This window comes from Lacerta agilis, chromosome 10 (assembly GCF_009819535.1).
Source record: "Lacerta agilis isolate rLacAgi1 chromosome 10, rLacAgi1.pri, whole genome shotgun sequence".
Taxonomy (NCBI): domain Eukaryota; kingdom Metazoa; phylum Chordata; class Lepidosauria; order Squamata; family Lacertidae; genus Lacerta; species Lacerta agilis.
The window spans coordinates 65,018,654-65,046,429 of NC_046321.1; the positions used below are offsets into that span (position 1 = coordinate 65,018,654).

General features: G+C 41.7%; 1 protein-coding gene across 1 annotated transcript in view; it reads right to left on the reverse strand.

Annotated features, from left to right (window-relative positions):
• Positions 1–27,285, reverse strand: part of GSAP (gamma-secretase activating protein) — a 46,384-nt gene extending 19,099 nt beyond the window's left edge. The window contains exons 1-19 of the mRNA XM_033162455.1: positions 27,180–27,285; positions 20,808–20,884; positions 18,142–18,198; positions 16,766–16,835; positions 15,558–15,614; positions 15,378–15,466; positions 15,107–15,176; positions 14,272–14,318; positions 13,752–13,856; positions 9,836–9,895; positions 9,521–9,564; positions 8,715–8,800; positions 7,146–7,223; positions 5,323–5,400; positions 3,784–3,876; positions 2,193–2,410; positions 1,219–1,288; positions 767–849; positions 230–283 (exon numbers count right to left, since the gene is read on the reverse strand). Of these exons, the coding sequence (XP_033018346.1) occupies positions 230–283; positions 767–849; positions 1,219–1,288; positions 2,193–2,410; positions 3,784–3,876; positions 5,323–5,400; positions 7,146–7,223; positions 8,715–8,800; positions 9,521–9,564; positions 9,836–9,895; positions 13,752–13,856; positions 14,272–14,318; positions 15,107–15,176; positions 15,378–15,466; positions 15,558–15,614; positions 16,766–16,835; positions 18,142–18,198; positions 20,808–20,884; positions 27,180–27,273 (1,530 nt within the window). The 5' untranslated portion in view covers positions 27,274–27,285. The remainder of the gene's footprint in view (positions 1–229; positions 284–766; positions 850–1,218; positions 1,289–2,192; positions 2,411–3,783; positions 3,877–5,322; positions 5,401–7,145; positions 7,224–8,714; positions 8,801–9,520; positions 9,565–9,835; positions 9,896–13,751; positions 13,857–14,271; positions 14,319–15,106; positions 15,177–15,377; positions 15,467–15,557; positions 15,615–16,765; positions 16,836–18,141; positions 18,199–20,807; positions 20,885–27,179) is intronic.
• Between the last annotated feature and the right edge of the window lie 491 nt (positions 27,286–27,776).

The window sequence follows — 27,776 nt, forward strand, 5'->3', positions numbered from 1 at the left end:
TTTAGTGCACCATTCAGTCTCAGAGTTTGCAGGTATTGCCTCTTGCAGCAAGTACGCTACAGTATTTGATAGAATTGTTGAAAAACATTGTGGAACAACAGTGTCCCCTAGTGGCAATTTTGTAAAATATGATGAATTACACATACAGATAAACCTACATAAGTATTTCTGAAAACCACAAACATGCAACTCACTATCCTGCTAGCAAGTGTCTCTTATGCAGACATACCTTTAACACAGGTAGTGAGATAATGTGTGTTCTGCATACGATTCCAGGGATATCCTACAAATACAAGAACACAAGATCTTAAAATCTAGGCTAGGGACGTGGCACCAATTTTCCCTGCAGACTTGGATAGCAGGCTATGAAAAAAAGGGGGAATAGTCTTCTCTTCTGGGCTCAAGGTTGCTTCAAGACAACCTGTTTATTGAGTATTCATCCCAATCTGTTTGCACAAAAACTGCAGGGAGGTTAGACAACTTTGCGTCAACCAACTGTTACCCCACATTTTTCAGTGCATTTTCCTGCAACTTTGGGAAGTCCCATTTTGGCCGTGGATTTGTTGTGCAAGAGTGAAACATCCACTCTAACTGCACAACCTAAATTTGCTGGTCTGTGACTGAATGCCACACAGGAACAGTGACAGCCTGATACCGCCCCCAGTTTCCAATTATGGGGCCACATTAAAGAGGAGCAATTACGGACTCGTAATTAAATCCTAGCTTAAGAGAAAGCATAACTTCTTCAATTCTGCATTTGTCTTACCTCATTCCAGTACAGCAGTGGTGTATATGGTAAAACGCTTTCCAGTTTGCTGGCCTTCAGACACATTCTCCAGTACAAAGAAGCTGAGAAAATTGAGAGAACATTTCAATGAAGGCTTTTGGCAACTTCCAAGTCAACATATTTCCTGCAATTGTTCCAAAAAATACCAGGAGTTCAAAGAATATATCAGATATGAAGAATCAGAAGAATCAATTTCTTTGGGCTTCTTAGAAGGAGTGATGTACTGGTTGGACCAGGCCCTGGGAGACCATGGTTCAAATTCCCTCTCAGCTATGAAGCAATCTGGGTGACCTTGAGCTAGTCAGCCTGAAATTCTCCTCTCAATGGGCTTCTCCTCTAATGATTCATGACCTGTGAATTTTAGGCAAACAAACTCAAGTGTACAGATCCCACACCACTTCCAGTCTGACACCAGTCCTAGAAACACCTACCAATGATAAGTTCCTGTATGGGGTCAAATGTAAAACAAGTGGCTGTGTTCTCAATAATCCACTGGATAATCTGTGAAATTAAGAATATAAAATGGTCAGCATAGCTTGAGGTGTGAAGGTTTACAGTAAAAATATAAGGACTTTAAATCTCTGTGCTTTGCTTTCCTGAGTCAAGACTAAACATATGCCACCTTCCACATAACCTACAAGTAACAAAGCTTCTTCCTCCCACCATTCTGATTGGCTAGAGGGAGAGTCCATCAAGTCTCCCTGAATCATCTGAATCTTACTGTCGTCTAATTTTTTTGCATGCAAACTTATACAGTGAGTGCAGATTATCCCTGGAACATTTTCTAGTTTCCCCAACTCTCTACCACTGTACCCATCCCAACCAGATTGTGGCTTTGTTCTGACCTACTTTAGGGGGCCGCAAGCCAGTGAAACTCTTTCAGAAGCTAAACCTCTGTAGGAGCTGGGTTAAAATTCCATATATATATATATATATATATATATATATACACACACACACACACACACACACAGTGGTGCCTCGCAAGACGAAATTAATTCGTTCTGTGAGTGCTGTCGTATAGCGAATTTTTTGTCTTGCGAAGCACCAACGGGAGAATAGCGGTTTGACGGGAAAAAAATCGGAAATTTTTTCGTCTTACGAGGCACGCCCATTGAAAAATTCGTCTTGCGAGACAGCCTTCCGCTAGCGAATGCCTTTCGTCTAGCGAGTTTTTCGTCTAGCGAGGCATTCGTATAGCGGGGTACCACTATATATATATATGTATATGTATATAGATATATATAGGCTACTGCTTTCAGATTGCAGCATATTTTTAACACCAATATCGGGACACATGGCTTTAGCAACTATTTGCTTAATAAAAGGAACTGCGCTGTTATGTTTTACACACAAAATAGCATCCACCTTTGTGCTGCATGGAAAAAACGAATCCTTTTCCCACCTGGGTTTCCAATTCCTTAGTGCTTCCAATATACAGAAGTAAACAGTGAAGAGCTGCCAGTCTGTCGTTATCCAGCTTGCTGTTCCACAGAAACTGCAGCAAGGCCTGCCTGTTTATTTCAACAGTAAATATGCTTCCTGTGCTGCGATCCAAGACCATTGACTTGAGAGGGGAAAGGAGGGCATTTGTGTGCAAGCTATTGATTTTTGCATTCCCACCTGAATAACACAGGGTTGCAGAGAAGTAGTTTACATTTCACACAGCACATTGAAATATACAAATTCCCCTCGTGCCCCAACGAAATTTCCATGAGGAACAAGCCCTACATACACCAGTGACTTTTACCCTTCATTTTGCATGCTTCAGTGTATGACTAATATCTGGTATATACGGTGTGCTTTTCAGGTAAGGTCGGTGGCATTTCTCAGAAGGGCTGCAATGCTTTTGCCTTTAAGTGGCTGAAAACATGAATCAAGGCAGGAAAGGAACCTCCCACATCTCATGTTTGCCTTTATTCTAAGAGCTTTCGAAAGCTGCGGCTCCTGTGCTACATGATCTAAGAAAAGCGAGTACTGATGAGACACACGTGAACAGCATTTCCATTAAACTAATGAAGGGCTCACCAAATTTGAAGGGGGGGGCAATGCAGGATGCTGCTCACCCACCCCACCCAATCTAACAACTATATGGCTTGGTATTATATATTTATTTCTCAAACTGATATCCCACTCTTACTCCCGGAGAAGTCCAGGGAAGCAAATAACAAATAAAAATGGATTTAAAACCTGACATGGGGCCCCCAAATACAGCCCCCCCTCAGGGGGTATAGGAGGTTTGTGGAGGGTGGGAGGGGTAATTTTTGTCAGGATGTCAACATGCAGAGAAACACTTAAAGCTCCCCTCTCGTCATAAACCCATTCAAACCTTCCTATGGGGTCATGTTTTCAAAGTGGGGGGAAAACATCCCGCATAAACTGTCTATCTTGTCTCACAGTTGGATGAGGAAAAAGTAGGATCACATTCGTGCTTTTGTTTTATATTTGGTGGGTGGGGGCAGGTAAAAGAAAAACTGGAACCGTGGCACGCATTTGAATTTTCACGGGCATTTCAGCAATTTCTGCCCAGACACTGCTTCCGAATTATTGCAAGGTCAAACTCAGTAGTTCTCATACAAACCCCTTTTTGAAATTAATTGGGCCTGCTCAAGAGTGCACAGTGTATGATGTTCTCCTGTGCAAACACCCATTTATCTCCCAAGGCATATGCGGCGAAAATATGCTGGCGGAAGACGCCCCCAGGGCATAATCTGTCTGTGCACTGAGTACACAGTGGTGTAAATGGCATCTTTCCCAATTTGCCTGAAGTTTCATCATTAAAGAGCCAGCGTGGAAAATTGGGAAAGAGCACGATAGTACACACCGGTTAGAGAGCTTGAGGTTTTCCTTTTATTTTTATTTTTTTAAGTTCATTGTTCTTTCCATTTTGCATTGTTCATGTGGGTTTCATTTCTGTAGAGGCACCTGAAGGACACAGAAGGGCTTTCTACTGAGAGAAGCTGCTGCAGAACGAATTGTTAAAGAATCCACTGTACCTGTTAGAAAGAAGTTATAGCACATCAGGTCAGGATGCCGAGTGTTGAGAAGATGCAGGAAGTGTCCGGGTAAGTAGGCAGCCACATAATAGTCTGTAGTTGTTTTCGCAACAACCAAACATACATACATACGTTGGGGGGGGGGGGGGAACAGGAGAGAATTGTTAATTTTGAGCACTTAATTATCCTTACAGCTCAGGTTTATTTGATAGATGAGTTATTCAGAACTATTGTATTCAAAATATTGTTATAGATTTTGAGGGGGGACCCCCTAAACCCTAGAAATTAATAAATGGTACGATTTTCATTATTTGGGATCTGCTGGGAGAATACAAGCTGCAGAGGAATTCCTGGGCTAGCCTATGCAAAAAACGACCTGGCCAAGCTAGGGCCATTAAGAAACAATGAAAGGCCATTGAGGGCCATTGGCAATGCAAGAGAACTGCTTTCCCCACCTTCAGGTGTGAACAGAGACAGGGGTTTGGAAGGTTGCCTGGGTAACAGTGTGTCTGGTAGCAAGGGGTTCTGGGAAGAAGAAGCAGGAAGAAAGCAGCCATCTTGGGCAGGCTGGCTGAAAGAAGACTGCACTGCTGCAGGTATAGGGTGGTATACAAAAACAACAACAACAACAACAACAATAACAATACAAGCCCCTCTTGAAATAACCATGTTGTAAGATCTGGACTCCCTCCAAGCAGCCTGAACATGTAAATAGGTGAATAAACTACAGTGGTACCTCCAGTTGTGCACAGGATCCGTTCCGGAGCTCTGGTCGGATCCCGAGGAATTTGCAACCAGAGCGGCTTGTTCTGCGCATGCGCGCAACGCGGTAGAGCGCTTCTGTGCATGCGCGTGCAGTGAAACCCAGAAAAATACTTCCGGGTTTGCTGTGTTCGCATCCTGAAGGATACGCAACCAGAGGTGTGCGTATTCAGAGGTACCACTGTATGCTTTTTAAAGCTACGACAGCCTCTGCCATGTCTCAATTCTCCAAAGGACCATAGGCCCTAAGTGAGTGCCTGGAATCCCATGGGCTCTTGTCACTGCTCCGCAGAAAGAGAAGAAGGCACCCAACTTTTGTAACAATATTCTATGTATGCTTAATCTCATTAAAACCAGAATCCTTGTATCCTGTATGTGTGCCAACTACATGACTCCCAGCCTAGTTTCCTTTGCCAGCAAAAACCACTCCTGTGTCTCAGAGGCACAATACACAAGACAGCAAGATTTATGCAGGCCGTGCCACAGGAAATAAGCAGCCTGGTTATTCTCATTTCCCCCAAAAAAGCATGTTATCGTCTCATGACCGCAGACAACTAAAGCTACTTGCTAATGCCAAACGAAATGATGGTCAATACAGAAAGATTTGCTTATTTAGCAATCATCTTGGGAAAGCGTAACAGACTCATGTAAGACAAAGGAAGGAAAATATGTACATTTCCACTTTTCACAATAAAAAAAACCACTTAAGGATTTTTGATCATAATTGTATGTAACCAAGGGAAGTACTGAAGGAGAAAGAGGAAGTTAGAAACTTACCAAGATTTAAAAAAGTAAGATCTTTCACTTCTGAGGAATCCCCTCTTTCCAGAGTAATAGTGTACATTTTACTATAACCTGCAAAGGATTAAGAGGGGGCGTTTTGGTATACCACAGACACAAAGTCAGCTTTATACAACTATTTCTGAACGAAAAATAGAAATTGGAAAGTTCCATCTCAGCTAGGTTTCCACCTTAAATTGTCTTTCATTTGCATCTCTGCCGTTCCCAGTGTTGCACATATGCCTCTCTCTGTGTGAACATGCACACTTCTGCATGCTGTGGTGGAAGAAGGGTGTAATTCAACAAACTTGCTTTGTGAGAGCCTAACTCTATTGCCCCATCTGCACATGCTCAGAAGTAATTCTTCTGATCCATGAAAACTTAGGCCATGATCAATTTGTTAGTCTTTAAGAAACCACTAGACTTACTTTGTGGTACTTGATTTCATGTGTACCTTTGGGAAGGGAGGTCGGTCTTATTTTGAGAACTGTACCAGAGCTCCAAAACATCTCAATTCAGCATTAGAAAGACACCACTGCCTCACCTCACAGCAGAGAAGTTACTCCTGTACACAGTTCTAGGATGGGCTGATACCCAATGAGTGATCACCAGATCTGGACCACCATATGAGGAGGAAGTGATCTGCTTCCCATGTGTGCATAGCCAATGGGAGGGTTCAGTGGTGATGGTGATACAACCCTACAGCCTGAAAGGTTACCCACCTCTTTGCTAGAAGCTTCTTACACAACAGAAATCTGCCTCAGAGGAAGTTGTGGATTACATGCTTTGCAGCCTATGCATATCTACTAAGAAGTGAGGCCTACTGAATTCACTGGTCGTTTCTCTCAGACAAGTGTGTGTAACATTACAGAACCAACTCTTCCGCTTCCACTTGCATCACAAAGTTCAACTTGGAGCTGCAAATTATTATCAACTGAATCTTCTTGGGTTGTGTCCTGTGTTGCTGTTCCACTTGCACAAAAACTCCTCTTGCTTGCAGCCCCTATCCCTTGCACCCTCAAAATCTGTTCCGGAGGGTTGAGGGACCCTCGACAGGAGATACTGGGAGCACAAATGCAGAGGCTGTTCTGTTGCGCAAACTAGACTCCATTAGTGCAGCTTTGGATAAAATCCTCTGGTTCATTCACTGAAGTGCAGATATTTAGGTAATTTGTGTCTGGGGGAATGTGGTTCCCATTTATGAATCAAGGAAGTCAAGAGCAGGCCTTGAATAAAATCTACTAAGCAAAACTCAAAAAAGCTTTTTTTAAAGTAATTAACTATAATAAATTTCAAGCAGGCAAATTCCAAAGTCCTCTTGCAAACCATAATATTAATGTTGTAAAAATACAGCTTAGATTGTGTTGACAATGCAAAATTCTATGATGGGAAAATTCCATACATTTGTAATTCTATGATGGGCAGAGAGTACTTTTGAATTTGAATCCTTATATTTTACATCAACAAAAACAATGAATTCAAGAAGATATTTTCCATACACTTTTATTAAATAGTTCTTTCCTTTGGTCCTTTCACTATCTACTTTATTCTTTACAAAATTAAACAATTGAAATTACACATATTTGCTTTTGAAAATTTGGATATGAAACAAAAGCAAGTGTCCAAGGGCTAAGGAGGCTAGAGGGGACAGAGATTAAAATAATCCTGTAATGGAATGAGGCTTTCTAGAATACGAATAGCAAAGTTTGGACAAGATGCATTAGGCTGCCATCCTATCCACACATACCTGGAGGAGCCTCACTGAACTCACTTGGGCTTACTTCTAAGTAGACATGCACAGGAGTGCACTATAAACATACCTTTATGTAAAAAGGACACGGAGTATGTTACTTCTTCAGGACTAACAGGAACAAGGTTACAGCATATGCAGAGACATCCTAGAAAAAGAAGAAGAAAGTGTGTTCCACTATAAAAATGTCCATTTTAATATTAGAAAAATGAAGTGATTAAAGCCCAGTGATGAATGATACTTCCATGGCTACATGCATATCTGTGAGTAATTTCCCTGTGGTGGTTTTGTTAACAATATGAATGACTTTTCCTTTGCAGATTTAAAAGGAAACAGAATGGTACTTGGACTAGATCCATTTCTTCAGTTCCCCAAAACTCTTTCAGTGAAGGAAGGAAATCTCAAACACATCTCAAACAGATTGACCCCTTGTGCTCAAAAACATGGTAGCTCTAACCTTTCCTCTCTGAACTAAGCATTTTGTTGTTTGCTCTAGTAACATTCAAGCTTCCTGGGAGGAACAGCTGTCCCTTCTCTCAGACTCCCTGGGGGGGAAAAAAGTTAAATACCGTATTTTTCCACATATAAGACGCCCCCATGTATATTATTGAGGACTCTGATTTAAGAAAATGGGGGGAGATGCATCCGTGTATAAGACGCCCCCATTTTTTGACATTTTAAGGGGGGGAACCTAGTCTTATACACAGAAAAATACGGTACTTAAGTCACTTGCAGCTGTATTATACTGGAAACTGCAGAGGATATTTCTTTTCAGTTTTTCCAGCCCACCCACTATGGAAGAAGAGAGCAGATGTAGATCACACGTTATCTTCCTGTACTGCCAAATGTGTTGTAGCCATCTCTCACACACCTGTAACACTTCAGAGGGCAAATACATGTGATATTGCACACTTAAGGTGTGAATATCAGAGGTGCTTCCTAGAAAAAAACCCTGTATGCATGTTGGATAATTGTGGCTCAAAGATCTAATACATATATGCTCATATATTATATCATAACATGGTGTGTCATCAAACAAGTTCATCCTTAAACCTGGAGTAATGGTATTACATTTTGGGAGTTCTGGTAAAATTTTCTCTCAGTAGTGGAAGTGGAATGAATTCAACTGAGAGACAGGATGATTACACCTCTGAAAAAAGGTTTGCTTTTCATGTCTGTATCAAGGCAAAACACAGTAATCATCAAACAACCTTTACGTTACCGAAAGAAATAAAAAAGCAGATCAGTAACATACACATAATATATTACTTTGAAATGCAAGAGCTGTTTCGTTACACCGCTCTTGAGCTCAGGTACTGATCTGAATATATCATTTGCGCCTTACATGATTTGTGATGCAGATATGCTCTTCTCAGCAAGTTTCATGGAAGGAGTGATAGAGAACAGAGTGTGTCCCATCTTAAGTACAGAAGAACAGTAATTTAAATATGCATGTTGTTCACAACAAATGCTAGGTTCGTGCATGACGTTTTCTGGCATTTGTATCCAACTACAATAAATACCTAAAGGGGACAAGTTTACTGTATGATGGTGAAAGGATAGAAAGAATTAAGCTGCAAGTAAAACTCCAAGGTTTGGGTAATTAGGTTCACAAGTCTGTGTCTCATGTATACATTACCTGATTCACTGGTTAAAACTTGAATATCCAAAGGTTTAGATGCCATCTCTTGGTCTTGAGAATAGTTAAAATCCAAATTCACAGATCTAGGAACAGAAACATGAAGTTGCTTCTTTACTCAAAATAGTGACATCTTTGAAGCCTTGCCAAGATCAATCTGCAGCCTAAGTTAGACACTGGGAGCCCTCAGACAAATTTGTTATTATGAGACTAAGCTGCAGGGAGTCCTCTTCCCCTTGGCACACAATAGGCGACTGGAAGCTTCTGCTTCTAGTCTGCAGCAAACCATAGTTTCCTGCTTTGTCTGAATGTGACATGCTATGGCTTGTGCAAACCACAGTTTACCATTACACTAGGATTCCAAATACAATTTGTCTGAATTGAACCTTCAGGAGATGGAGTCATCTTCATCAGTTCTTGCATCTTTGTATATATGCAGGAAAATTCAAAAAGAACTAAGTTGTTGCCGCATTGAGGGAAGCACAGAACAATCACTGACTGCTTTTAGGCTTGCCAAACAGAAAACCAATTCATAAATACACATGGGATATCAAGATGCAGAAATGAATCTGCAATCGCTATCTACATTGAAGAGTGTGCTACTACAACTCTAGAAGAGCACCACATAAATGGTCTCCTCTAGAATTCAGCTTCCCAACGGCAACACCTCCTGACAGGAAATGATTTTACAACTGGTTTGGAATGCAGAGATGTATGTGTAGCAGCACATGAAGCTGAGATATTGCTTAATTCAATTCTAAATAACTCTGAGGAAAACAGCTAGAAGGCACTCCACGCAAACTCACTTTAATCCTATGTCATCCAAGCTGATATCCAAAGGTGTTTCAAGCTGTTGGAAAACAGAAAGGCACTAAGTAATGGACTCTGCAGAAATGGCAAAGCTGAAAGCGAAATTAAGAGATCAAAATGATGAACTTTTCATAAAATGGAGGCCTTTTGTGGGCTATTTAAACAGCACAATCCCAACCATGTTTATTCAGGAGTAAGTCCTACTGAATTTAATGGGCTTTACTTCAAGGTAAATAAGGCTACGATTGCAGTCTAGATCAACAGAATGTTTGTATTTTGAATTAAACAAATAAAAGCTTAATAGGACTTACTATTAGTTTAAAGTTTTTATCAGGATAAAACTGGACGCAATGTAGTGTGTCCCTTGATTCCTACAACAGAGAGAAACTTTATTGGCATACATTTAAACCACTGGGGAAGAATTGGACATTATCTTGGCAAAGCATGAACTCATGCTGGCTAAGTCAATGGGAATGCATGCATAATTCTGTCCTCTGCTCTTGAACCCATAGTTTCCCCCTGCTAACGCATCTCCCAACACTATTGCTCATTGCCAGGCTCACTGCTAGCTTTAGAGTCCAATTTGTGAGGGAAGAAGAAAAAGCACTGGAGCTGTGTCTGACCTTGTAACATCTAATTCTGCCCTTAAAAAACTCCCCATCCTTAAAATATATGACCCTTCTTTGAACATATGTGCCCTGAAGCAATTCAGAAAGAAAGCACACAAAAAATTCACCACAACACAGCTTTGATACTTCCTTCCTGCCTCCCCCAGACTGTCTACCTTCTGTCTGTAAATACTTATGGTTTCGCTTACCATAAAACATTGTTTGCAGTTTCATAAGACGAAACCTTTTGCTTCCCATTGCCTTTTGGCACAGACATGTTAGAAAAACTGCAAACGCTATTCTCTGTTCAGAGCAGCTCTTGAAAATTCAGAGTAGCTGTGTGTGTGTTTTAGTTTTACATTACACTCTACAACTTGCAACAACATTTCAGTAGGGTTAAGTACATTTACCCTGCACAGTTTTTAACAGTTGGTACTAGGAAGTCTATTAACAACAGCAGCAAAAACCACCACAAAAGTATACCTCTCCTGCAAGTCCTTATTAAATGTGGCCTCATAGCTAGATCAGCAGTTCTGAATTATTTGGGGGGAAAAGATGCCAGGCTGTGACAGCTGGGCACCCTAATCTGCACATCTGGGTGTTAGTATTTTATTTTATTTTTTTTGCTTTCAGGGAAATGACATTTTTACAGGCTTGTTACCAAGGAACAGACTCACTGTCATTTTAAGCTTGGCCACAGCGCCTTAGTTAGAAATCTCCATGATGTCTTTCAAGTGCTAATATGCAGATGCATTAGGCACTCAGAGAGAAGTCGAACTTGAAGCTTGTACTGGCTATCCTCAATTTAGATCAATGGTGGACTTGCTGGCTATTTTCAATGTGTGTATGTCTATGTGTATATACCGTATTTTTCGCTCCATAGGATGCACTTTCCCCCTCCAATAAATAAGGGAAAATGTCTGTGCGTCCTATGGAGCGAAGGCTCTCCCTGCGATTACTGTACACGGGGTTCGCCCCTCCTTCCCGGCTCCATGTACAGCGATCGCAGGCAGAGCCGATAAAATGCTATGTGCAGCTCTTGCTTTGCTCACTGCTCCCCCCCACACAATGCACACCGGGCCCATACTCGCTCGCCCCACTCCCCTCTCCCAGCCTCTCCCTCCCTGACCCCACACCCCAGTCTTCCCTCCATGAAGGCAGCATCTCCCTCCCTGACCCCACACCCCAGTCTTCCCTCCGGCTTGTTTCTGCGAAGGGAGACGGCGGGGAGCAACCAGCAGCATCCCTCCGCCACTCCCCGCTTCTTGCTGAACGGGTTGCTCCCCGCCAACCCCGTTCGCCAAAGCAAGCTTGTTTTTGCTATCGGGGTTGGCAGGGAAGAACCAGCAACATCCCTCCGCCCCGCCCCCCTCCCAGCCTTTTAGAGGAGGAAAACCAGAAATATATATTTTTTCTTGTTTCCCTCCTCTAAAAACTAGGTGCGCCCTATGGTTTGGTGCACCCTATGGTGTGAAAAATACAGTATTTAACACCCCCCCCAAACACAAACACACTGGTATGAGACTTCCAGAACATACAAGTGCCTCTCTTTCTACTTGACCTCCAACCTACATCATGATTTGACCTACTCAAAGCCCTGGTGGAAGAAGCTCTGTGCCCATGGCAGATAAGCACTCACTGACATGACCCAAAGCAAATATATGCACATTGCAATCTGTCTGTACACCACATACCTCTGCACTGTGGTTGGAAACGTGAACATCTTATCTAATGAATCTAGTATTTCCTCACTCTTCATTTAGTATAAACCTCCCAGGAAGAACTTTCTGACAGTAAGAGTTGTTCAACAGTAGAAAGGTCTCCCTCAGGAGGTTGTGGACTCTCCTTCATGGAAAGTCTTTAAACAGAGGCTGGATGGCCATCTGTTGTGGGTGCTTTAGCTGCAACTCCTACATTGCAGGGGGTTGGATTAGATAAGCATCGAGATCCCTTACAACTCTACAATACCATGAGTCTATTGTTCTCTCCCGCAGGGAGGTTCTTTCCCCCAAAACATCAGTCTTCACGGGATCTCTCCACCCCAAGTTAGCATGGCTCCTCTCCCAGTGCTCTCCCCACCCTGCATCTTTTTGTCATTTTGTATTCAGTTTAATTAAGGACCAGAAGAAAGCACAGCCTGTTGTCTCACGTTACAATCCTCTAAGAATGTTAGAAGAGCCTGGTGGATCAAGCCAATGGTTCATCTGGCCCAGTATCCTGTTCCCACCGTAGCCAACCAGATGCCTGCAGGAAACCCACAAACAGGATCCAAGCTTGCTGCAGTTTCCAGCAACTAGTATTCAGAAGTAGTACTGCCTTCAAGTTCAGAAGCGTTGTTATAACATCAGGCTTTGGAGACCTGTGGGACTCTGCTAGTCCTCACTTCCCCATCACGGACCTAAAGGGCTTTATAGTTATTGTCCTCTAAAGAAGAAAACTTCTTCCCCCCTGCCTTTGCTGTAAGAGAGATACTCTCTGCCCTCCACCTTCCTCTTTCATAGCCTGTTTCTGCCTCTTTGCTTCTCCAGTTCCTCCATCAAGTCATGTTGCTGGTTGTTGTTGTTCAGTCGTTCAGTCGTGTCCGACTCTTCGTGACCCCATGGACCAGAGCACGCCAGGCACGCCTATCCTCCACTGCCTCCCGCAGTTTGGCCAAACTCATGCCAGTCGCTTCGAGAACACTGTCCAACCATCTCATCCTCTGTCGTCCCCTTCTCCTTGTGCCCTCCATCTTTCCCAGCATCAGGGTCTTTTCTAGGGATTCTTCTCTTCTCATGAGGTGGCCAAAGTACTGGAGCCTCAACTTCAGGATCTGTCCTTCTAGTGAGCACTCAGGGCTGATTTCTTTGAGAATGGATAGGTTTGATCTTCTTGCAGTCCATGGGACTCTCAAGAGTCTCCTCCAGCACCATAATTCAAAAGCATCAATTCTTCGGCGATCAGCCTATGTTGCTGGTAGAAAGAGCTGTTTATAGTCCAACTTTCCACCCTAATCTGATTCAGCCACATATGCCTCGCTGGGTCCTGCTACCCTCTCCCCAGAACTCTTGGCACTGAATCCATCCAGCCTCTACCACTTTGTAGATTTCACCCCATAGCTGCCAATCCAATTTGAATACTGCCTCTGTAACCAATCTTTTACTTTAATCACAAACTGAATATTAATCACTCTCTTTTGTAATCAATTGTTCTAAGCTTTGGCCTGCAGTCTTTTGATTGCTAATACCTTCTGGTATAAAATGCAATTCATTCCATGGCTGAAGAGATGAACGTGGAGATGTGGACACATAGGGGAGAAGCTTCTGCTGAACTTTGCAAAATCAACACATAGTCACTCAAGAATCCACTCTCACTACTAGATTCCCAATATTCAAATCAGTAATATAGGACCCTGCTCCATTTCCAGTGGGTAATCACATTTCCCCCCCTACTCAATTATGTACCAGGGCGTAAAGGGCAGATGGCATGAAAGTCTAATTCTGAGGTATATTTCAAAACACATTTCTATCTTCCTTGTTATCAGAAAAAACACTGCAACTATTTTAAAATATAACATTTTCACTGAATAAATAGCATGCAAGCGTGTAACCAAAGCAACAAAATAGTGTATATTTTCAACCTTTGAGGCAATGTAAAATAGTGTTTGCTCCAGCATATCCCACTGGGCCCAAACAATATCATCAACAATTCTTTGTCTTGAAAGCTGGCTTGCATTTTCTATCATCTAGAAGGGACAGAAAATCAGCATTAATCAGGAAAAAAGTGAAACAATATATGTCAAATCAAACACACTGCACTAACTAGAGATCTGTTCAGGTAACACTCACTCCCAGAACCTCAACACGTGCAGTTTAGATCAGAATGCAGGTCGTGTTTCTTTCCAACCATGCCCAGCATGTAGAAAAAAAAACACCTGACCTGAACAATCCTGCAGCTAGTTTAGGAGGACAGCCAAGACTATGAGTCACCCAAATAGATTAATGGCAAGATCTTGCCAACTTGTACTCCAGCTGGGGGCTGAATTTGGCCATCGAGTTGCTGACCTTATCTATATTACACAATGACAGTCCATAAAAATATCAACCCAACCAATTCCACCGGAACAAAAGAATTAAAGAGGAGTGGATTAAGCTTCTTACCACACTGTCTCCTTCTCTGACAACTCTGATGTCGATTTTTTCAATATCTTAAAATTGAAAAACAATGTCATTTTGTGACTTTTTTATGCACTACAGACACACAGACCATCAAACAATTCAATGGATATTTTGCTTCTATATGATGAGCACATTTGTGCCAGCATATCTGCACATGAGTGTTGCATAACACCACAAGGCTGGTGCAATACTGAGTTTCCGAAAGCATAATAGTACAGATTTAGTGTGTGATCCTCTGCTTATTTACTCAGACTTAAGTTCTATGGTACTCCCAGGAACATGGGCATAGGACAGCAGCATGAATGCCAAATTCTGTGTGCTGGTGCTAATGTTCAACCTGGCAATTTGCAAATGGGACACAACAACATTTTTTTTACAAATAAGGGCAAACTGACGGTTATCCTTCATAAACAAACAGATCTGAAAGTCATGATGCATTGACAAGAAACAAACCACAGAGTTTTCTCTTGTGGTTCTAGGTCTGCATGAAACCATTCCCATAGTTCATCTGTAAAACTCAGTGCTTTTTCTGGAAAGAACAGAACAATGCATTCTCATAACCACAGGGTCATTTTAAGAGACCTCCCCCTGCAGCCACCATTGCATCAGAGATGGGTTTGTTTGTTTTTTATAAAACAGAATGCCACCCATAAATGCCACTCATGCTTAGATCTTTTTCTTCTCTGAACACTTCCTAAAAAGAGAGAAATGGACCTTTCCTCCAAAGCAGGAAAAGACAAGACACTGCAGAACATCCTACCAACCTACAATCAAAATGTACATTTTATCAAAATGCTTTTTAAATTTAAGTACTTACATTTATCTTCTGAAATGAGCAAGAGGTAGCTTGCTGGAGAAGTAATTGTTTCTGCAACTGGATAAACAAACTGTAAAAGGAAATTGTTCAAAGATAACAGGCTTGCTGTATTGAAGCTAGATAGCTGGCTAAAGGTGTACTGCATAGTCTAACTGAGAGAATGGTATTTGTTACTGTTAAATTATATTTAAGATAGAAAGCAGGATTTATGTCACTCTGGCACAGAAAACAAACCTAACCTAATCATGAAAAGTTTGCAAATATTACTTACCTGCACTCTGATCCAGCTATCCACAGCCTTTAAAACTTTCACATTATTTACTGGGTGAATTTCAATCAGCAAGGTCAGACATTTAGACGCTAGGATAAATGCAGAATTAACATACTATTAGTCTGCTGTTTGCAAATTATATCCAACATCCATTTAAAGGTCTATCAATGTTTTAAGTACCTGGGGGAAACGAGAGATTTGTTCTTTCTTCCGTTGTTGACTGGAGAAAACTGACCGCTAATAACAACAAATATATAGAAATGGTAAGCGTCAAATATTGAATTGCCACATTTTTTGTTTGAGGGGAATTAACAAGACTTTCAAGGGATATTGCTACAGTAGTGGGGATCCTCAGCCCTAGGGAATGAATGTGGCCTGTCTAATGAAATTGTATTACCACTATGTTTATATTACTTTAAAGCAATGCTATAATAAAAATGTATGGTGGTTAGCTCATGTTTAAAAACGAATACTCATGTGTGCACATCATACTAAAACCATAATTTAGCACCATGGGCATGAGAAGAAACAAGATGAGGCAAACCTTGGGATTGAGTATTCCCCCCTCCTCTCCTCCTCCTGCAGGACTAGGAGAAATTCAGCAGCTTTGATTTTTGCTTCTGATTAATGACAGTATTCTGTGTTGGCCAGACTGTAACTGTGCTTAATTCTATCTATGTTTATTTTAAACAAGCCAGCTTCAATAACGTGGTTTGAAGTTGGCTTGATTGAACTGGCCAGTGTAACAATCTGCAGATAAACAAATGTGGAACCACATGTTTCCCAACTCCTCCTCCTGGGCTTGGAGGAAGGAGGGGAGAATAGGAACCCACGACTCATTCCTGCTCATTCATGTTGCACTAAACTATGCTTAAGTGTACAAATGTGAAACCCACAGGCCCACTCCCCCAACACACTGCATACCAACATGCCAAAGCATGCATTGAAAATGGCATAACTTAAGATTATACTGCAACACTTAAAAGGATTGATGGTAGAAGTTAACAAGATACAATGAGTCTTCATACAGAACCAGTCTTAGAAATTAGCCAGGTGTGTTTTGCTACTGCCGTGGGTCCAATTGCAACTATGTGAAGATTTCTGGGGCCAAGTTGGCAACCAGAGTTTTAAAAACCTCTCCCTTAGTTCATAGTTAATACCATTTCCATTTCCACTGTGTGCGTTTCTCTTTCTTGCATACTGGGGCAAGTGTTTCGTTGTAAGACCAAGCTACTGTCAGTAGCTACTGCAGTTGAGGTCATAGAATTGTAGCATTGGAAGGGATCCCGAGGGTCATCTACAATCCCCTGGCAAACAGATATTCCATTGTGGTGATTGCAACCTAGATTTCAGGTGCCATTTGTCAGAAGCAACAGGAAGGAGCTTACCCAGCAATGTCTTCTCACTGTTGACAGAGCAGCTGATCATGTGCAAGTCCTTTTCAAAAGTATATAAGTGCTATTGGGGGGGAATGTTTGGACATTTTATGAGCAAGATAATTTTATGATCTTAACTACATTTAGTTCTCGCTTTCTCCTTGTTCTTTACATTCACACACTTTAGTCGCCACACAATTGACCAAAGCAATCAGTATTAGTGCAACCACCTCAGAACTAGGTTCCTTAAAGCCCATGCCCTCAAAACCAAGCAATTTTGTGCTGTGGAAGTATAGAGAATAGAACTATCATACCTATTATGCTAAACCAATCAATACCTGCACATCTTATCTACTGGCCATGTTTCGTTCAAGTTATTTATTCTGAAAGTTCTCAAAGTTATAACAGATGCCAATTTCCGCCAGCTTTCCCTCAAATTCAGGATCTTATCTTGACTGTGAATCACTGTGTCTAAATATGGTAACAGGATGGTGGTTCAATCCAAGAAGGAGTCACATGGAGGTACAGGAGATTATGAGCAGTTTTAGGGATATGAGTTTAGCTACACATTCTCTCCCTGATTATACTGGTTTGTGAATTGATGGTTTTGCTGGACCTGCCTTGGCTCCTGGGTGGCAGCAGTGCCCAGGGAGACCTTTCTCAATTACATCTGTGTTGGGAAGTGAGTCCCTTTTGGAGAAAAGGTGTCTCCAAATATCTCACACCCTGACCTGCAATATCGCCTGCATGGACCTGCACCCGGGGGTGGTATAAAAACTGTAAGTGTCACAGAATGAAGCCATTCATATATGTTGAAGAAAGCCAGATAACATGAAACACCAGAACATTTGCCACTCACTGCATGTTTCCTGCCATAACTGGTTCAAACCCAAGCCCCAATTCATAATGGGAATGACTTCTGCCATGTGAACCTCACTGTGCCAATTAAGATCCTCAGGCAAATCGGCCCCTAAGGAGGTTCATTCTGAGGGTGCTAATAACAGAATGATTTACCCGAAGGCTGCATTGCGGTTGCAACTTTAGGTACATCTAGAAGATCTGCTAAGCTTCTTTCCTTTAGTGTAATGATCTTTTTCTTCTATGAAGATTCTGGAGAGGTCAATACTGCTGCTTTATAATGATATGTCAATATTCATAATTTTATAAATGTATATATGAATGATTATCTGTTATAGATTTTACGCTTGTTGGTTTTATTGTAGCAATTGTGTAGTTTGCACTTCGCTTTGTCCAATTTAGTTTGACGGGAAATAGATTAACAGAATATTTATCTTGTGAAAACTCTTGACTAAGTTTGTAAAAGCCTTTATTTTGGAGACAGCCAAGCTCTATAACACTCCCTATTATATATGGTGGATGAAGCTTACCTGGTTCTTTTGACTACTGGGCTCATACAATCCAATATAGGTGTGCCCCTGAATCCCCTGCAAGGGAAGTGATTCAGCCATGAGAACAGAACATTTAAAAAAAAAACATTCAGTGGCACCTGTAGTAATATAACCATTTATCTTCAATTGTCCAAATTTCAGTGGCCCTGGTCCCTTATCTTTAAGAGCCCGAAATACATGATTACATTTTCCCCTTTAATGAAGGGAGGTGAAGCTTTTTTCCCCCTTGTGGGTAATGTCAGGGACCATGGGTCAGTGTTGAATGGGGCAGAAGCCAGAAATCAGAAAGGCCACAGCCAGGAGTCCTTGTTCTCTTCCTTTCCATTCTTCCTTCCTGCCCAGCGGACAGCCAGGGAGAGGAATCTCGCCCAAAGCCTGAACTGATCACCTACAGGGAGCAGGGAGGTGATATTAGACCAAGAACTGTGTGTGGTCCTGGGGCCACAGGTTGCCCAACTCTGAGATAAAAGTGGTGATAATCCTTCACCTACTTAACTTCTTGATGCTGAGCTGCTGTGAGATTCAAAAAGCAGGCCAGGATAGAAAGAGACAGCAGGCACACACACAGACAATTCTACTTCTGTCATACCTTCTCTCTCCTCTCCTCTTATCCTCTTTCCTCAACTAAATATATCCTCCCTTTTCCCTTTCATGGTAAGGAAAAAGAGAAAAGGCACAAAAGTCATGCTCTGTATTCTAATGCCTTGTGAATACAATTTTGAATGAACTTATTGATTTGGTGTTTTTTTTTCCTCCCAAGCAAAAGCACTCATCAAAACAGGTTGGGAAATTTGGAAACCCATTTTAAATAATCTCATCTATGCACCTAGTGGTTTTACCTCCTCTCAATTCTGCTATGCAGTGTGACCATCTGCCTGAAGGCTGCCAACTTTATTTGACTGACCCCATTTCTGTGTCTTTAACAGCATCTCAGCAGACAGAAACTGAGCATGTGGTGTTTGTACCGGTATGGAGATAAACAGATGTTTGATTGCTGTGTATCAGGCCACTGTTAACAGAACAGGAATAATTAAATTAAAAGCTGTTGGACAGACCATTGGAGGAACCAGCATGGGCTGTGCACAGCTACCATGTAACTAACTGGCACATCCAATCTGTATCACCAAATCAGAAGCCTGGAGAAAAACAACAACAGCCCCATGCTTTAAAGTCTGGGCACAACAGTACACAATAGGGGAAGTGTCACAGCTCAGTGATGAAGCACCTGGTCAGCGGTCTGCGGAAAAAGCCAGAGCAAAGTGGCGAAAAACATTTTTGCACGTCTCAAAGTACTGTAATAGGTTCAAACAGTTTCTCCAGTTAAGAAGACAGCAGTTGCTGGAAAACACATTTGCATGACCCAATTATCATGATCAGGCAGTCAGTGGTGGGACAGTCGCAGGGAAATTTGGGTAAGACCAATCTTTGTTCAGAAATGAAACTGCTTCAGTTGCCAGTTTACAAAAGTCGTCTACTGTTGGGTGGAGGGAATGCAACCCTGCCCACTCTTCTGAAGCTCTCAGAGGCATTTGATACTAGAGACCATCCAGTCCAACCTTTCTGAGGAGCAGCTGATAGCAAACAAGGAAAGAGAGTTGTATAAATTGTTAAATAAATAGGACAGGATTTTAGGAGGGATTACAGATAATCGGTTGTCCCAATGGAAGTGTCTGATAAGCTTCCAGGAGCATCTTGTTGTTGTTTTTTGTTGTTTTTTAATAAAGAATTTATTGGTATTTTCCATAACAAAGAATACCATCACCCACCCACATTTATACAAAACAAAGACAAACATAACCACAATTCTTCTTCTTTTTTACACACACAATGAAAAAAATTCTAGTTTCAAATCTTTACAGTTGACTTCCCCTGCCTTCTCTCCTTCGGTTCCAAATCCAGATTCTACTTTAATAACTTCATCTCTCAAAAAAAAAAAATTAAATTCAAATTTAAACAAACATCTTAATCCATAATAGTTGGTAACATAACTTTATATCTTAACAGATTCTTCTTATATCAAATCTAAACTATTCTTCTTTCCCTTAAACTGCTGCTAGTAACATAGAAATTTAAAATATCCCTTTTCTTGTTAAAAAATAAAATAAAACTTAATGTCTCATCCCTCCGATTTCAGATTACCATAGCAAACCATTTATATTCTACACTTAACACATTTCACCCTATCCCCCCTCTGTCCAATGTCCTTCTCCAGGAGCATCTTGATGGTGAAAGTCAAGATAGGAGGACAGCTAACATAACCACGGATTCAAACACTCGCAGTCCAACTCTATGTACGTTTGTTCAAATTAAATCCCAATGGTTTCAATGTGGCCAATTCCTGGGTAAGTATATGCAGGCCTGCAGTCCAAAATGTGCTAAATAGAAGTAATTCACTGATTATGAACAAAGCGGGATATGAAGTCAGCATTACAAATCAGTTTTGTAATGATAAGATCTCTAATTTCAGCGCAAAATTAAAGTTTAGATTAAATGAAGGGATGGACACACTTATTGTTTGCTATATAACACACCAAATCTTACTTGAGTGCAATGCCCATTTGTAGTCAGTGTTACTTCCAGTAAAGCACACATAGCATCACGCAGACCATTTCTTAAGTCTTATCTCTGTTTCTTTCTTTACTTACCTTCCAGGTATAAATAACATTTCCATTTCTTTCAACATTAACTGTGTGGAGTGTCTCCAAGTTATTCCCCAAAATATCTGAAATAACAATAATTAGTACATCACAAGATGTCTCAGGCCAGTTTAAGCTCAATTATATATATATTTTTAGAAGACCGATAAAGAAACCAACGTCATTAGGACAATAATGTCATGTAATGTTATAGGAATAATTAGTAGTTTTAAACTATTGCTTAGTGGCCTTATTAAGAGTGCAGCTCTTTCAGCATGAATGGGGAAATTGTTTAGAATTCCAGTCTTCTAATGTAATATAAGCCACAGCGTCCCGTGGATATGGTTAACTGGTGGGACAGCGAAACGGGAGATTTGATTTCATCTGTAAGAAGGAACTTTGAAATCACATGAACTTATCTCAAGAAGCTGAGGAACGTACAGGCAACTCCCCATTTACGCAGGGGTTGAGTTCCAAGGCACCACACGCAATGGTGGGACGCCCATTAGCCCACCCTGCCCTGTTCCGCCCCCACTTTGTCCCTTTCCAATGCCCGAAGCGGCATGTGTGTCAGCAGTCACGCGTGACTCGAATGGGGGGCTGCCTATATAGTAGTAGTAGGAATAATAATAATAATAATAATAATAATAATAATAATAAACACTACAATGCTGAAGAATTTTCACGAGGACTGTTTTTTAAACATGGAAATGACATGGAAATGTAGAGAACAGAACTTAAGAGTGGAAAAATTAGAAACTAAGAGGAACTGAAATGGACAGATTTGCCCATCCTTAACTGGAACACAGAACCCGAGTGCGTTGGGATTGCTGCCAGCACAAGAGTGGCAGTCACCATTTATGGCTTGGGCTGGCCCTTGTAGCCAGGAGGGAAATATAAGCATTCTCTGTCCCAAAGCCTTAGCACAGGTCAACCCACAAATATGAAACGCTTTATAACTAACCAATGATGATAGTAAATTTAAAATCCACTGTGGCAAAATCCGCCATATTTTTTTTGAGGACTGCAACGTTTAACCAATTGACATTAACCATTTAAAAAGGTGCCCCTCTTTGACGGGGTAGATTTTTTTAAAATTAAAAGAAATGGTTTCATACTTCTAAAGATTACTGGTGGCAGTTTTTAAAGGAGTGGTCCTCACCGCCTCTCATTCCACGCAGACTCTCAGACATCTACCATGGCATGAGCATGAATGAACAACAATGCAAGTGTGCTTCTTACGTCTGCTTTAATCCAGAAGCAAATTTATTTGCTGGACTAATTAGCTAAAAGTCACTGGTGATTATCAATTCATAGTGAATGTCTACTCAAACACAAGCCCCACTGAGATCAGTGGAGCTTCCTCCCAAGGAAGCATGCACAGGATTGCAGCCTAGGATTATTATTATTTTTTCATTTTAATTGAGTGACAGCCCTAATTTATTGTTTTGCCTTACCCAGCGTAATAACTCTTGCAAAATGCTATAACCTGCAACCCGAACAATCCTTCTAGTTTAATTAGCATTTCCTTGTTACACATTTAGAGTTTAAAGTCAAGAGAGAGAGAGGTGCTATAAATATTCCCTTGCCACATTTTTGACAGGAGAAAAATGGAAGCAAGATAAGTTGTGAGACACCAAAGGAAAACTGGTGCACATGATAGACAGTTAGTAGGAAGTTGAATCTGCACAAGGATTTCCTGCTCTCTCATGATTCGGTTCGAGCGTTCTCTTGTGTGAATCACCAGCATTATAATGCTAAAGGTAAAACTGGGTCATATTTCAAGGAAGTTTAAATTAAAAAGAAAAAAATTAACTCTACACTTTATGTACACATTTAGAGTTTTCGGGCGGCATCTGATATTGCACTCCAATTTGATATGCCATTCCTGGCATTCACACGGATTATGAAATTCTTTACAGTAACCTAGGGGAGGATCCAGCCAAAGGCTAAGTACTTTTAAGTACCATTGATTTCAACCAGAAACACTTATTAAGCAAGTTTTATGTTTGCCAGGACTAAGCAAACTAAAGAAAACCATCTCACTTTTCATCTTACAAACATAAGTCACCTTACAAAACAGGTTTCACTCTAAAAATTTAAAGTTTGTATTAATCTACTTGTCAGAATAAGAACTATCAATAATCTTGCCAGTGCCATTTGTAGAATTGCATCTCCAGATACTACTTTTGAAGGTACACATTAAAGAAATAATGAGAAGATAGAGGACTTTTATAACAGTCACAGAATCTGCTTAAAAATTTGTCCATGTGTGTATATATGTATATATATATATATATATATATATATATATATATACATATATATACACACACACAGTGTATGTATGTGTATATGTGTGTGTGTGTGTGCACGCGTGCATGCTATTTTTGGCCCTAGCAAGTCCTCAATGCCGTTTACAAGAAAAAACAAAATACCATCAAGTAAACTAAAACCTTAACATTAAAAGGAGCTGTGTAAAAACCTAAATATATTTACAACCATTAAAACCACATGGAATGTTTTCACAGCCCATCGAAACGCTACCAGGGATGTGATTAATCTCACCTCTTTTGGGAAGGAATTCCACCACTGGGGGTCTTAAAAATTTTTTGAAGAATCAAAAAAGCACAGCAAGGACAACAGGAATTTCCAGGTATTTATATATTGTGGCAATGATTCATATAAAACGCCTGACTCAGGAGCAAATGTTCTGAAATACACCCCTCCTGGAAAATGATTGGGGTTCCTTATTGCGCTGCTCCTTCTTAAATAAAGAGTGTTGATTACAATCCCATGCAGTGTTTCCTAAGAGGAAGCACTACTGGAATTTACTTTTCAAGTTAGCAGATTAGTGCCTTTCAATTGGTGGTGCACAGATTGGTGCCAGTCCACAAACTGTTGGCTGCCGGTTCCTAGTGACTCCACTACAGCCCAGGTTGGATGGGATGCTTCAAGGTCCAAATATGGTTCTGGTCCCTCCCTATTGCATCAGGTATATTGAGAATCTCTGATCTAACCCAACTTTGAAAATCACCTAAACTGGAATCCATCACCACATGTTGGGGCAACATTCTATGGTTTAACTGCAAATAGAAGATTACCAGTAAGTCCAGTGTCAACTCTCCACTGGCGAGTTCCACAGCCAAGACACTGTTGCTGAAGTTATCTATAATTTTTACCTCTTTGCCATAACTTGCAGACACATTCACACTGTCTAAGGGTAACTGAAGCCATCCATTACTACAATACTAGCCAATTACCACTAGGGCAGTGTTTTTCAACCACTGTTCCGCGGCACACTAGTGTGCCGCAAGATGTTGCCTGGTGTGCCGTGGGAAAAATTGAAAAATTCAAGATAATTACTTTATATATAGTCAATATAGGCACAGAGTTAAATTTTTTAACATTTTCTAATGGTGGTGTGCCTCGTGATTTTTTTCATGAAACAAGTGTGCCTTGGCCCATAAAAGGTTGAAAAACACTGCACTAGGGATCATATTCCTCAACCATCAACCCCTATTATCAGGTGTTTTGTTTTTGCAATTGTTTTGATGATCGATTTCCTGTATTTAGTGCACTTTTAATTTATATTTCTTAACATGAATATGCTGCTCACTGCTTTGAGGGCCTTTGGGTCTAAACTTGGTTGTAAATAAGCAAACCATGACCTGACTTGGTCTCCATTTCAAGATCACCCTGAGCATTTTGCCTTCGGGAAAGGGGAGTCTGTGCTGGAGTCTGTTTCATTTGAGATTTCTTGTTTATGCCCTCTGAGATATACCCCACCATTACCATATGCCCTTTCATGTCCTTCTTATAGAGGTTTTTTTTACAGATACAACTATATCCCACTGGTTCTCTCCATTCTACTAGAATATTCTCTATAGTATATTTGCTCACCTTTAAAGCCAAGCCTTGTGGATTTCCCATATTGGCCCAGAAACTTCCTAGAATTGGCTTATCCAGACCTGTATCTCCAAATGTCTGGGGCATGTGTGTTTTCCCATACAGCCCTCTGGTCTCTTTGACTGGATATTGTGCCCCATTGAACACCTAGTTCACTTGCCTTATTCTACCCCACTGATATTTGGGAATCAGAAACAGTATCACCCTCATGTCTTGTGGACAATTCCTCCCAAACTGGGTGCACCATTGCTCCTATAACCTTTCCCCATGGCTCAGATTTAAAAACTGCTCTGCAACTGGTTTGCTATTAAATGGCAGCAATCTGGTTCCATTTTGAAGCCTGTCCCTTTTGTCCACACCCAAGTTCCAAAATTTTGCAAGACTCTGCATTCAATACATCAGATATATTTGAGGGGTCAAAGTACACCTAATCAATTTGATACAGTATGGTTTCTGCTCCTAACTTTCATAAATGCTTCTCCAACTACCCACGCTGGGTTTTTGAGGGTTTATATCAGATACTGTAGTTGCTTTACTTCTTGTTCATCTGATTTTAATGCTTATCACTTTTCTCCACTCATATGCTGTAATAATGGCACGTGGGGATCTGTAACTTCTTGTTTTGTAATTGTTCTTCGCTGCGCTGCAGTTTCCCCAGAGTGGCTGGGGAAACCCATCCAGATAGGCAGTATATAAATAATAAAATTATTATTAGTATTTGCAAAACAAAATTATTTAGAGTTTAAAAAACAAAACAAAAAAACAGCACATTTCCCAACTTCTCTGGTGTTGACATATCCATTAGCTCTTCTCCAACACAATCTCTGTGTTTCTCACGACCAAATTTCCTCCTGGCTGGAAGTACCCCATATTTTGTCTTTCTGGAGCTTTTGTTTTGAAGTACTGAATAGCTCCAATTAAGTCCACTGATGAATCTACTCTGAGTACAAGATAAGCTGGATACAACCCTCCCGTCCTAAGAATGGATTCCACTTCTCATCCACCACACAAGCAGCTGTTATTTATGATAGGTTTAATGCGACCATAGATATAATCACACGTCTCCTTTATCATGTCTAGTTTGACCCACAGGCTGCCTGCTTGTTCATGTTAAACAGCAGACAAAGTGATACAATAGTGGTCTGCTTGTGATTAGGATCATCATCCTTATTTTAGGGAAAAGCCAATACATTATTGGTCAGAAAACAATGTGCTGTTAGTAATACAGTAGACTGTGCATAATACATAAACTAGTCTGTCTTCCTATATGGGTGATATTCTGTGTTTTGAAAGGTTGGTGGTAGACAACATCATTCATAGAACCATATGCAAATAGCACCCCTATATAGTGCTATAGGACAGATCCTGAAGTTGAGGCTCCAGTACTTTGGCCACCTCAAGAGAAGACTCTCTAGAAAAGACCCTGATGTTGGGAAAGATGGAGGACACAAGGAGAAGGCGACGACAGAGGATGAGATGGTTGGACAGTGTTCTCGAAGCTACTAACATGAGTTGGGCCAAACTGTGCGAGGCAGTGAAAGATAGGCGTGCCTGGCGTGCTCTGGTCCATTGGGTCACGAAGAGTCGGACACGACTGAACAACAAAAATAGTGCTGCATGTGCTCATAAGGCATTCACTTTAAAAAGAAACAGTCCAATTTTACTTACACTGACCTTCAGCTTTGTAAAGGAATTAGATGGAATTCTCATCTCCTCTCGGATCAGCCTATCAGTTTTTGATCAAGATTGGTGATTGATGTTTTACAGCAGGTTTAAACATCCGTTTTAAGCATCCTGTTCTAATGTAAACATAGGATGGCTGTATTCGTGCTATACCTTCAAAGCACACCTGAAGCCCATTCTTTCCCTCAAAGAATTCTGGGCACTGTAGTTTATGGCTTCTTGGTAATAGTAGTTCTGTGAAGGGGGTAAACTACAGTGGCCAGAATTCTTTGAGCAGCAGAAAAGGAGGGGACTATGAATGTGCTTTAAGGATACGCAGCCAGACGTTTTAAAGATTATTTCTGGTTCTCTTAGAAGAGGGCAGCCCTGTGAGGGGGGAGCGGCTGCGACGATCATGAGGGGAACCTGCCCTCCTGACTTTGCCGCCACACTCCTCCTCACAGGTACTCAACTCACCTCTCTTGAGTAACTTTGGTCACTGAGCTGAGGCCGAGATACGTTTGTCACCTGGCTGGGGCTTCCCTGCACTGGGGAAACTGCTTCAGTTTTCGAAACCGAAGCGAAACAAGGCGAGCTAGCAGCTGAGTCCCGCCGCCCCAATTCCAAAAATAAGTTGAGTCTGCTACTTGCAGCGCGGCTCCTCCAGAGCACATTTAACAGGTCGGGAGTTTTTTGAGCGCGCAACAAGGAAAGGAATGCGCGACTCCACCGTTCAGGAAGAAGAAGAAGAAAAATACTACTGCAAAAACAGATAAGAATAGCAGCAGCAGCAGCAGCAGCAACCCTCACCAACATTAGCGTCTCCCAGCAGCTCAGCTTGCTCCGAAAGCCAGGGCCCCACATCTCTCTGAGGATCAAACTGGGCGCTCAGCTGGAGCAGCATCGCCCCTCCTGCCACTGCAGGAGGGAGCAGCAGCCCCGCCGCAAAAGCCTCCAGAGAGCAGCCTCCAGATCCAGAAACGACCCCGCGGGTGCCCCGCCAACGCCGCTTGTGAGGCCTCGCCTGCCTTGCAGGGACCAGGGGCTCCCGGAGCGCATCGGGAGCGGCCGCCCCGGCAGCGGCTTTCGCTTTTGCCCCGGGCCCGCCCCCTCGCGGGGAATCTCCCAAACTAGGCGGAGGCGCCGCTGCCTATTGGACGCGCCCGAGTGTCACTCGGGGAAGCGCCCGCCCTGCGGGGAACCAGCCCTGTGCATTCCCCGGGGAAAGGGAAACGCTCCCGTTGCGCAACGTGCGCCCGCCGCGGCCCCTCGCGCAGCGCCCACGGAAATGGCTGGCTGGGCGCGTTCGCGCGGGTTGGTACTTCATAGCGGATTAAAACGCCGTCGGAAGGTCTTGAACTGGGGCGGTGAATGGCCAAACCGAAAGTAAATGGATCGCATCCTCTC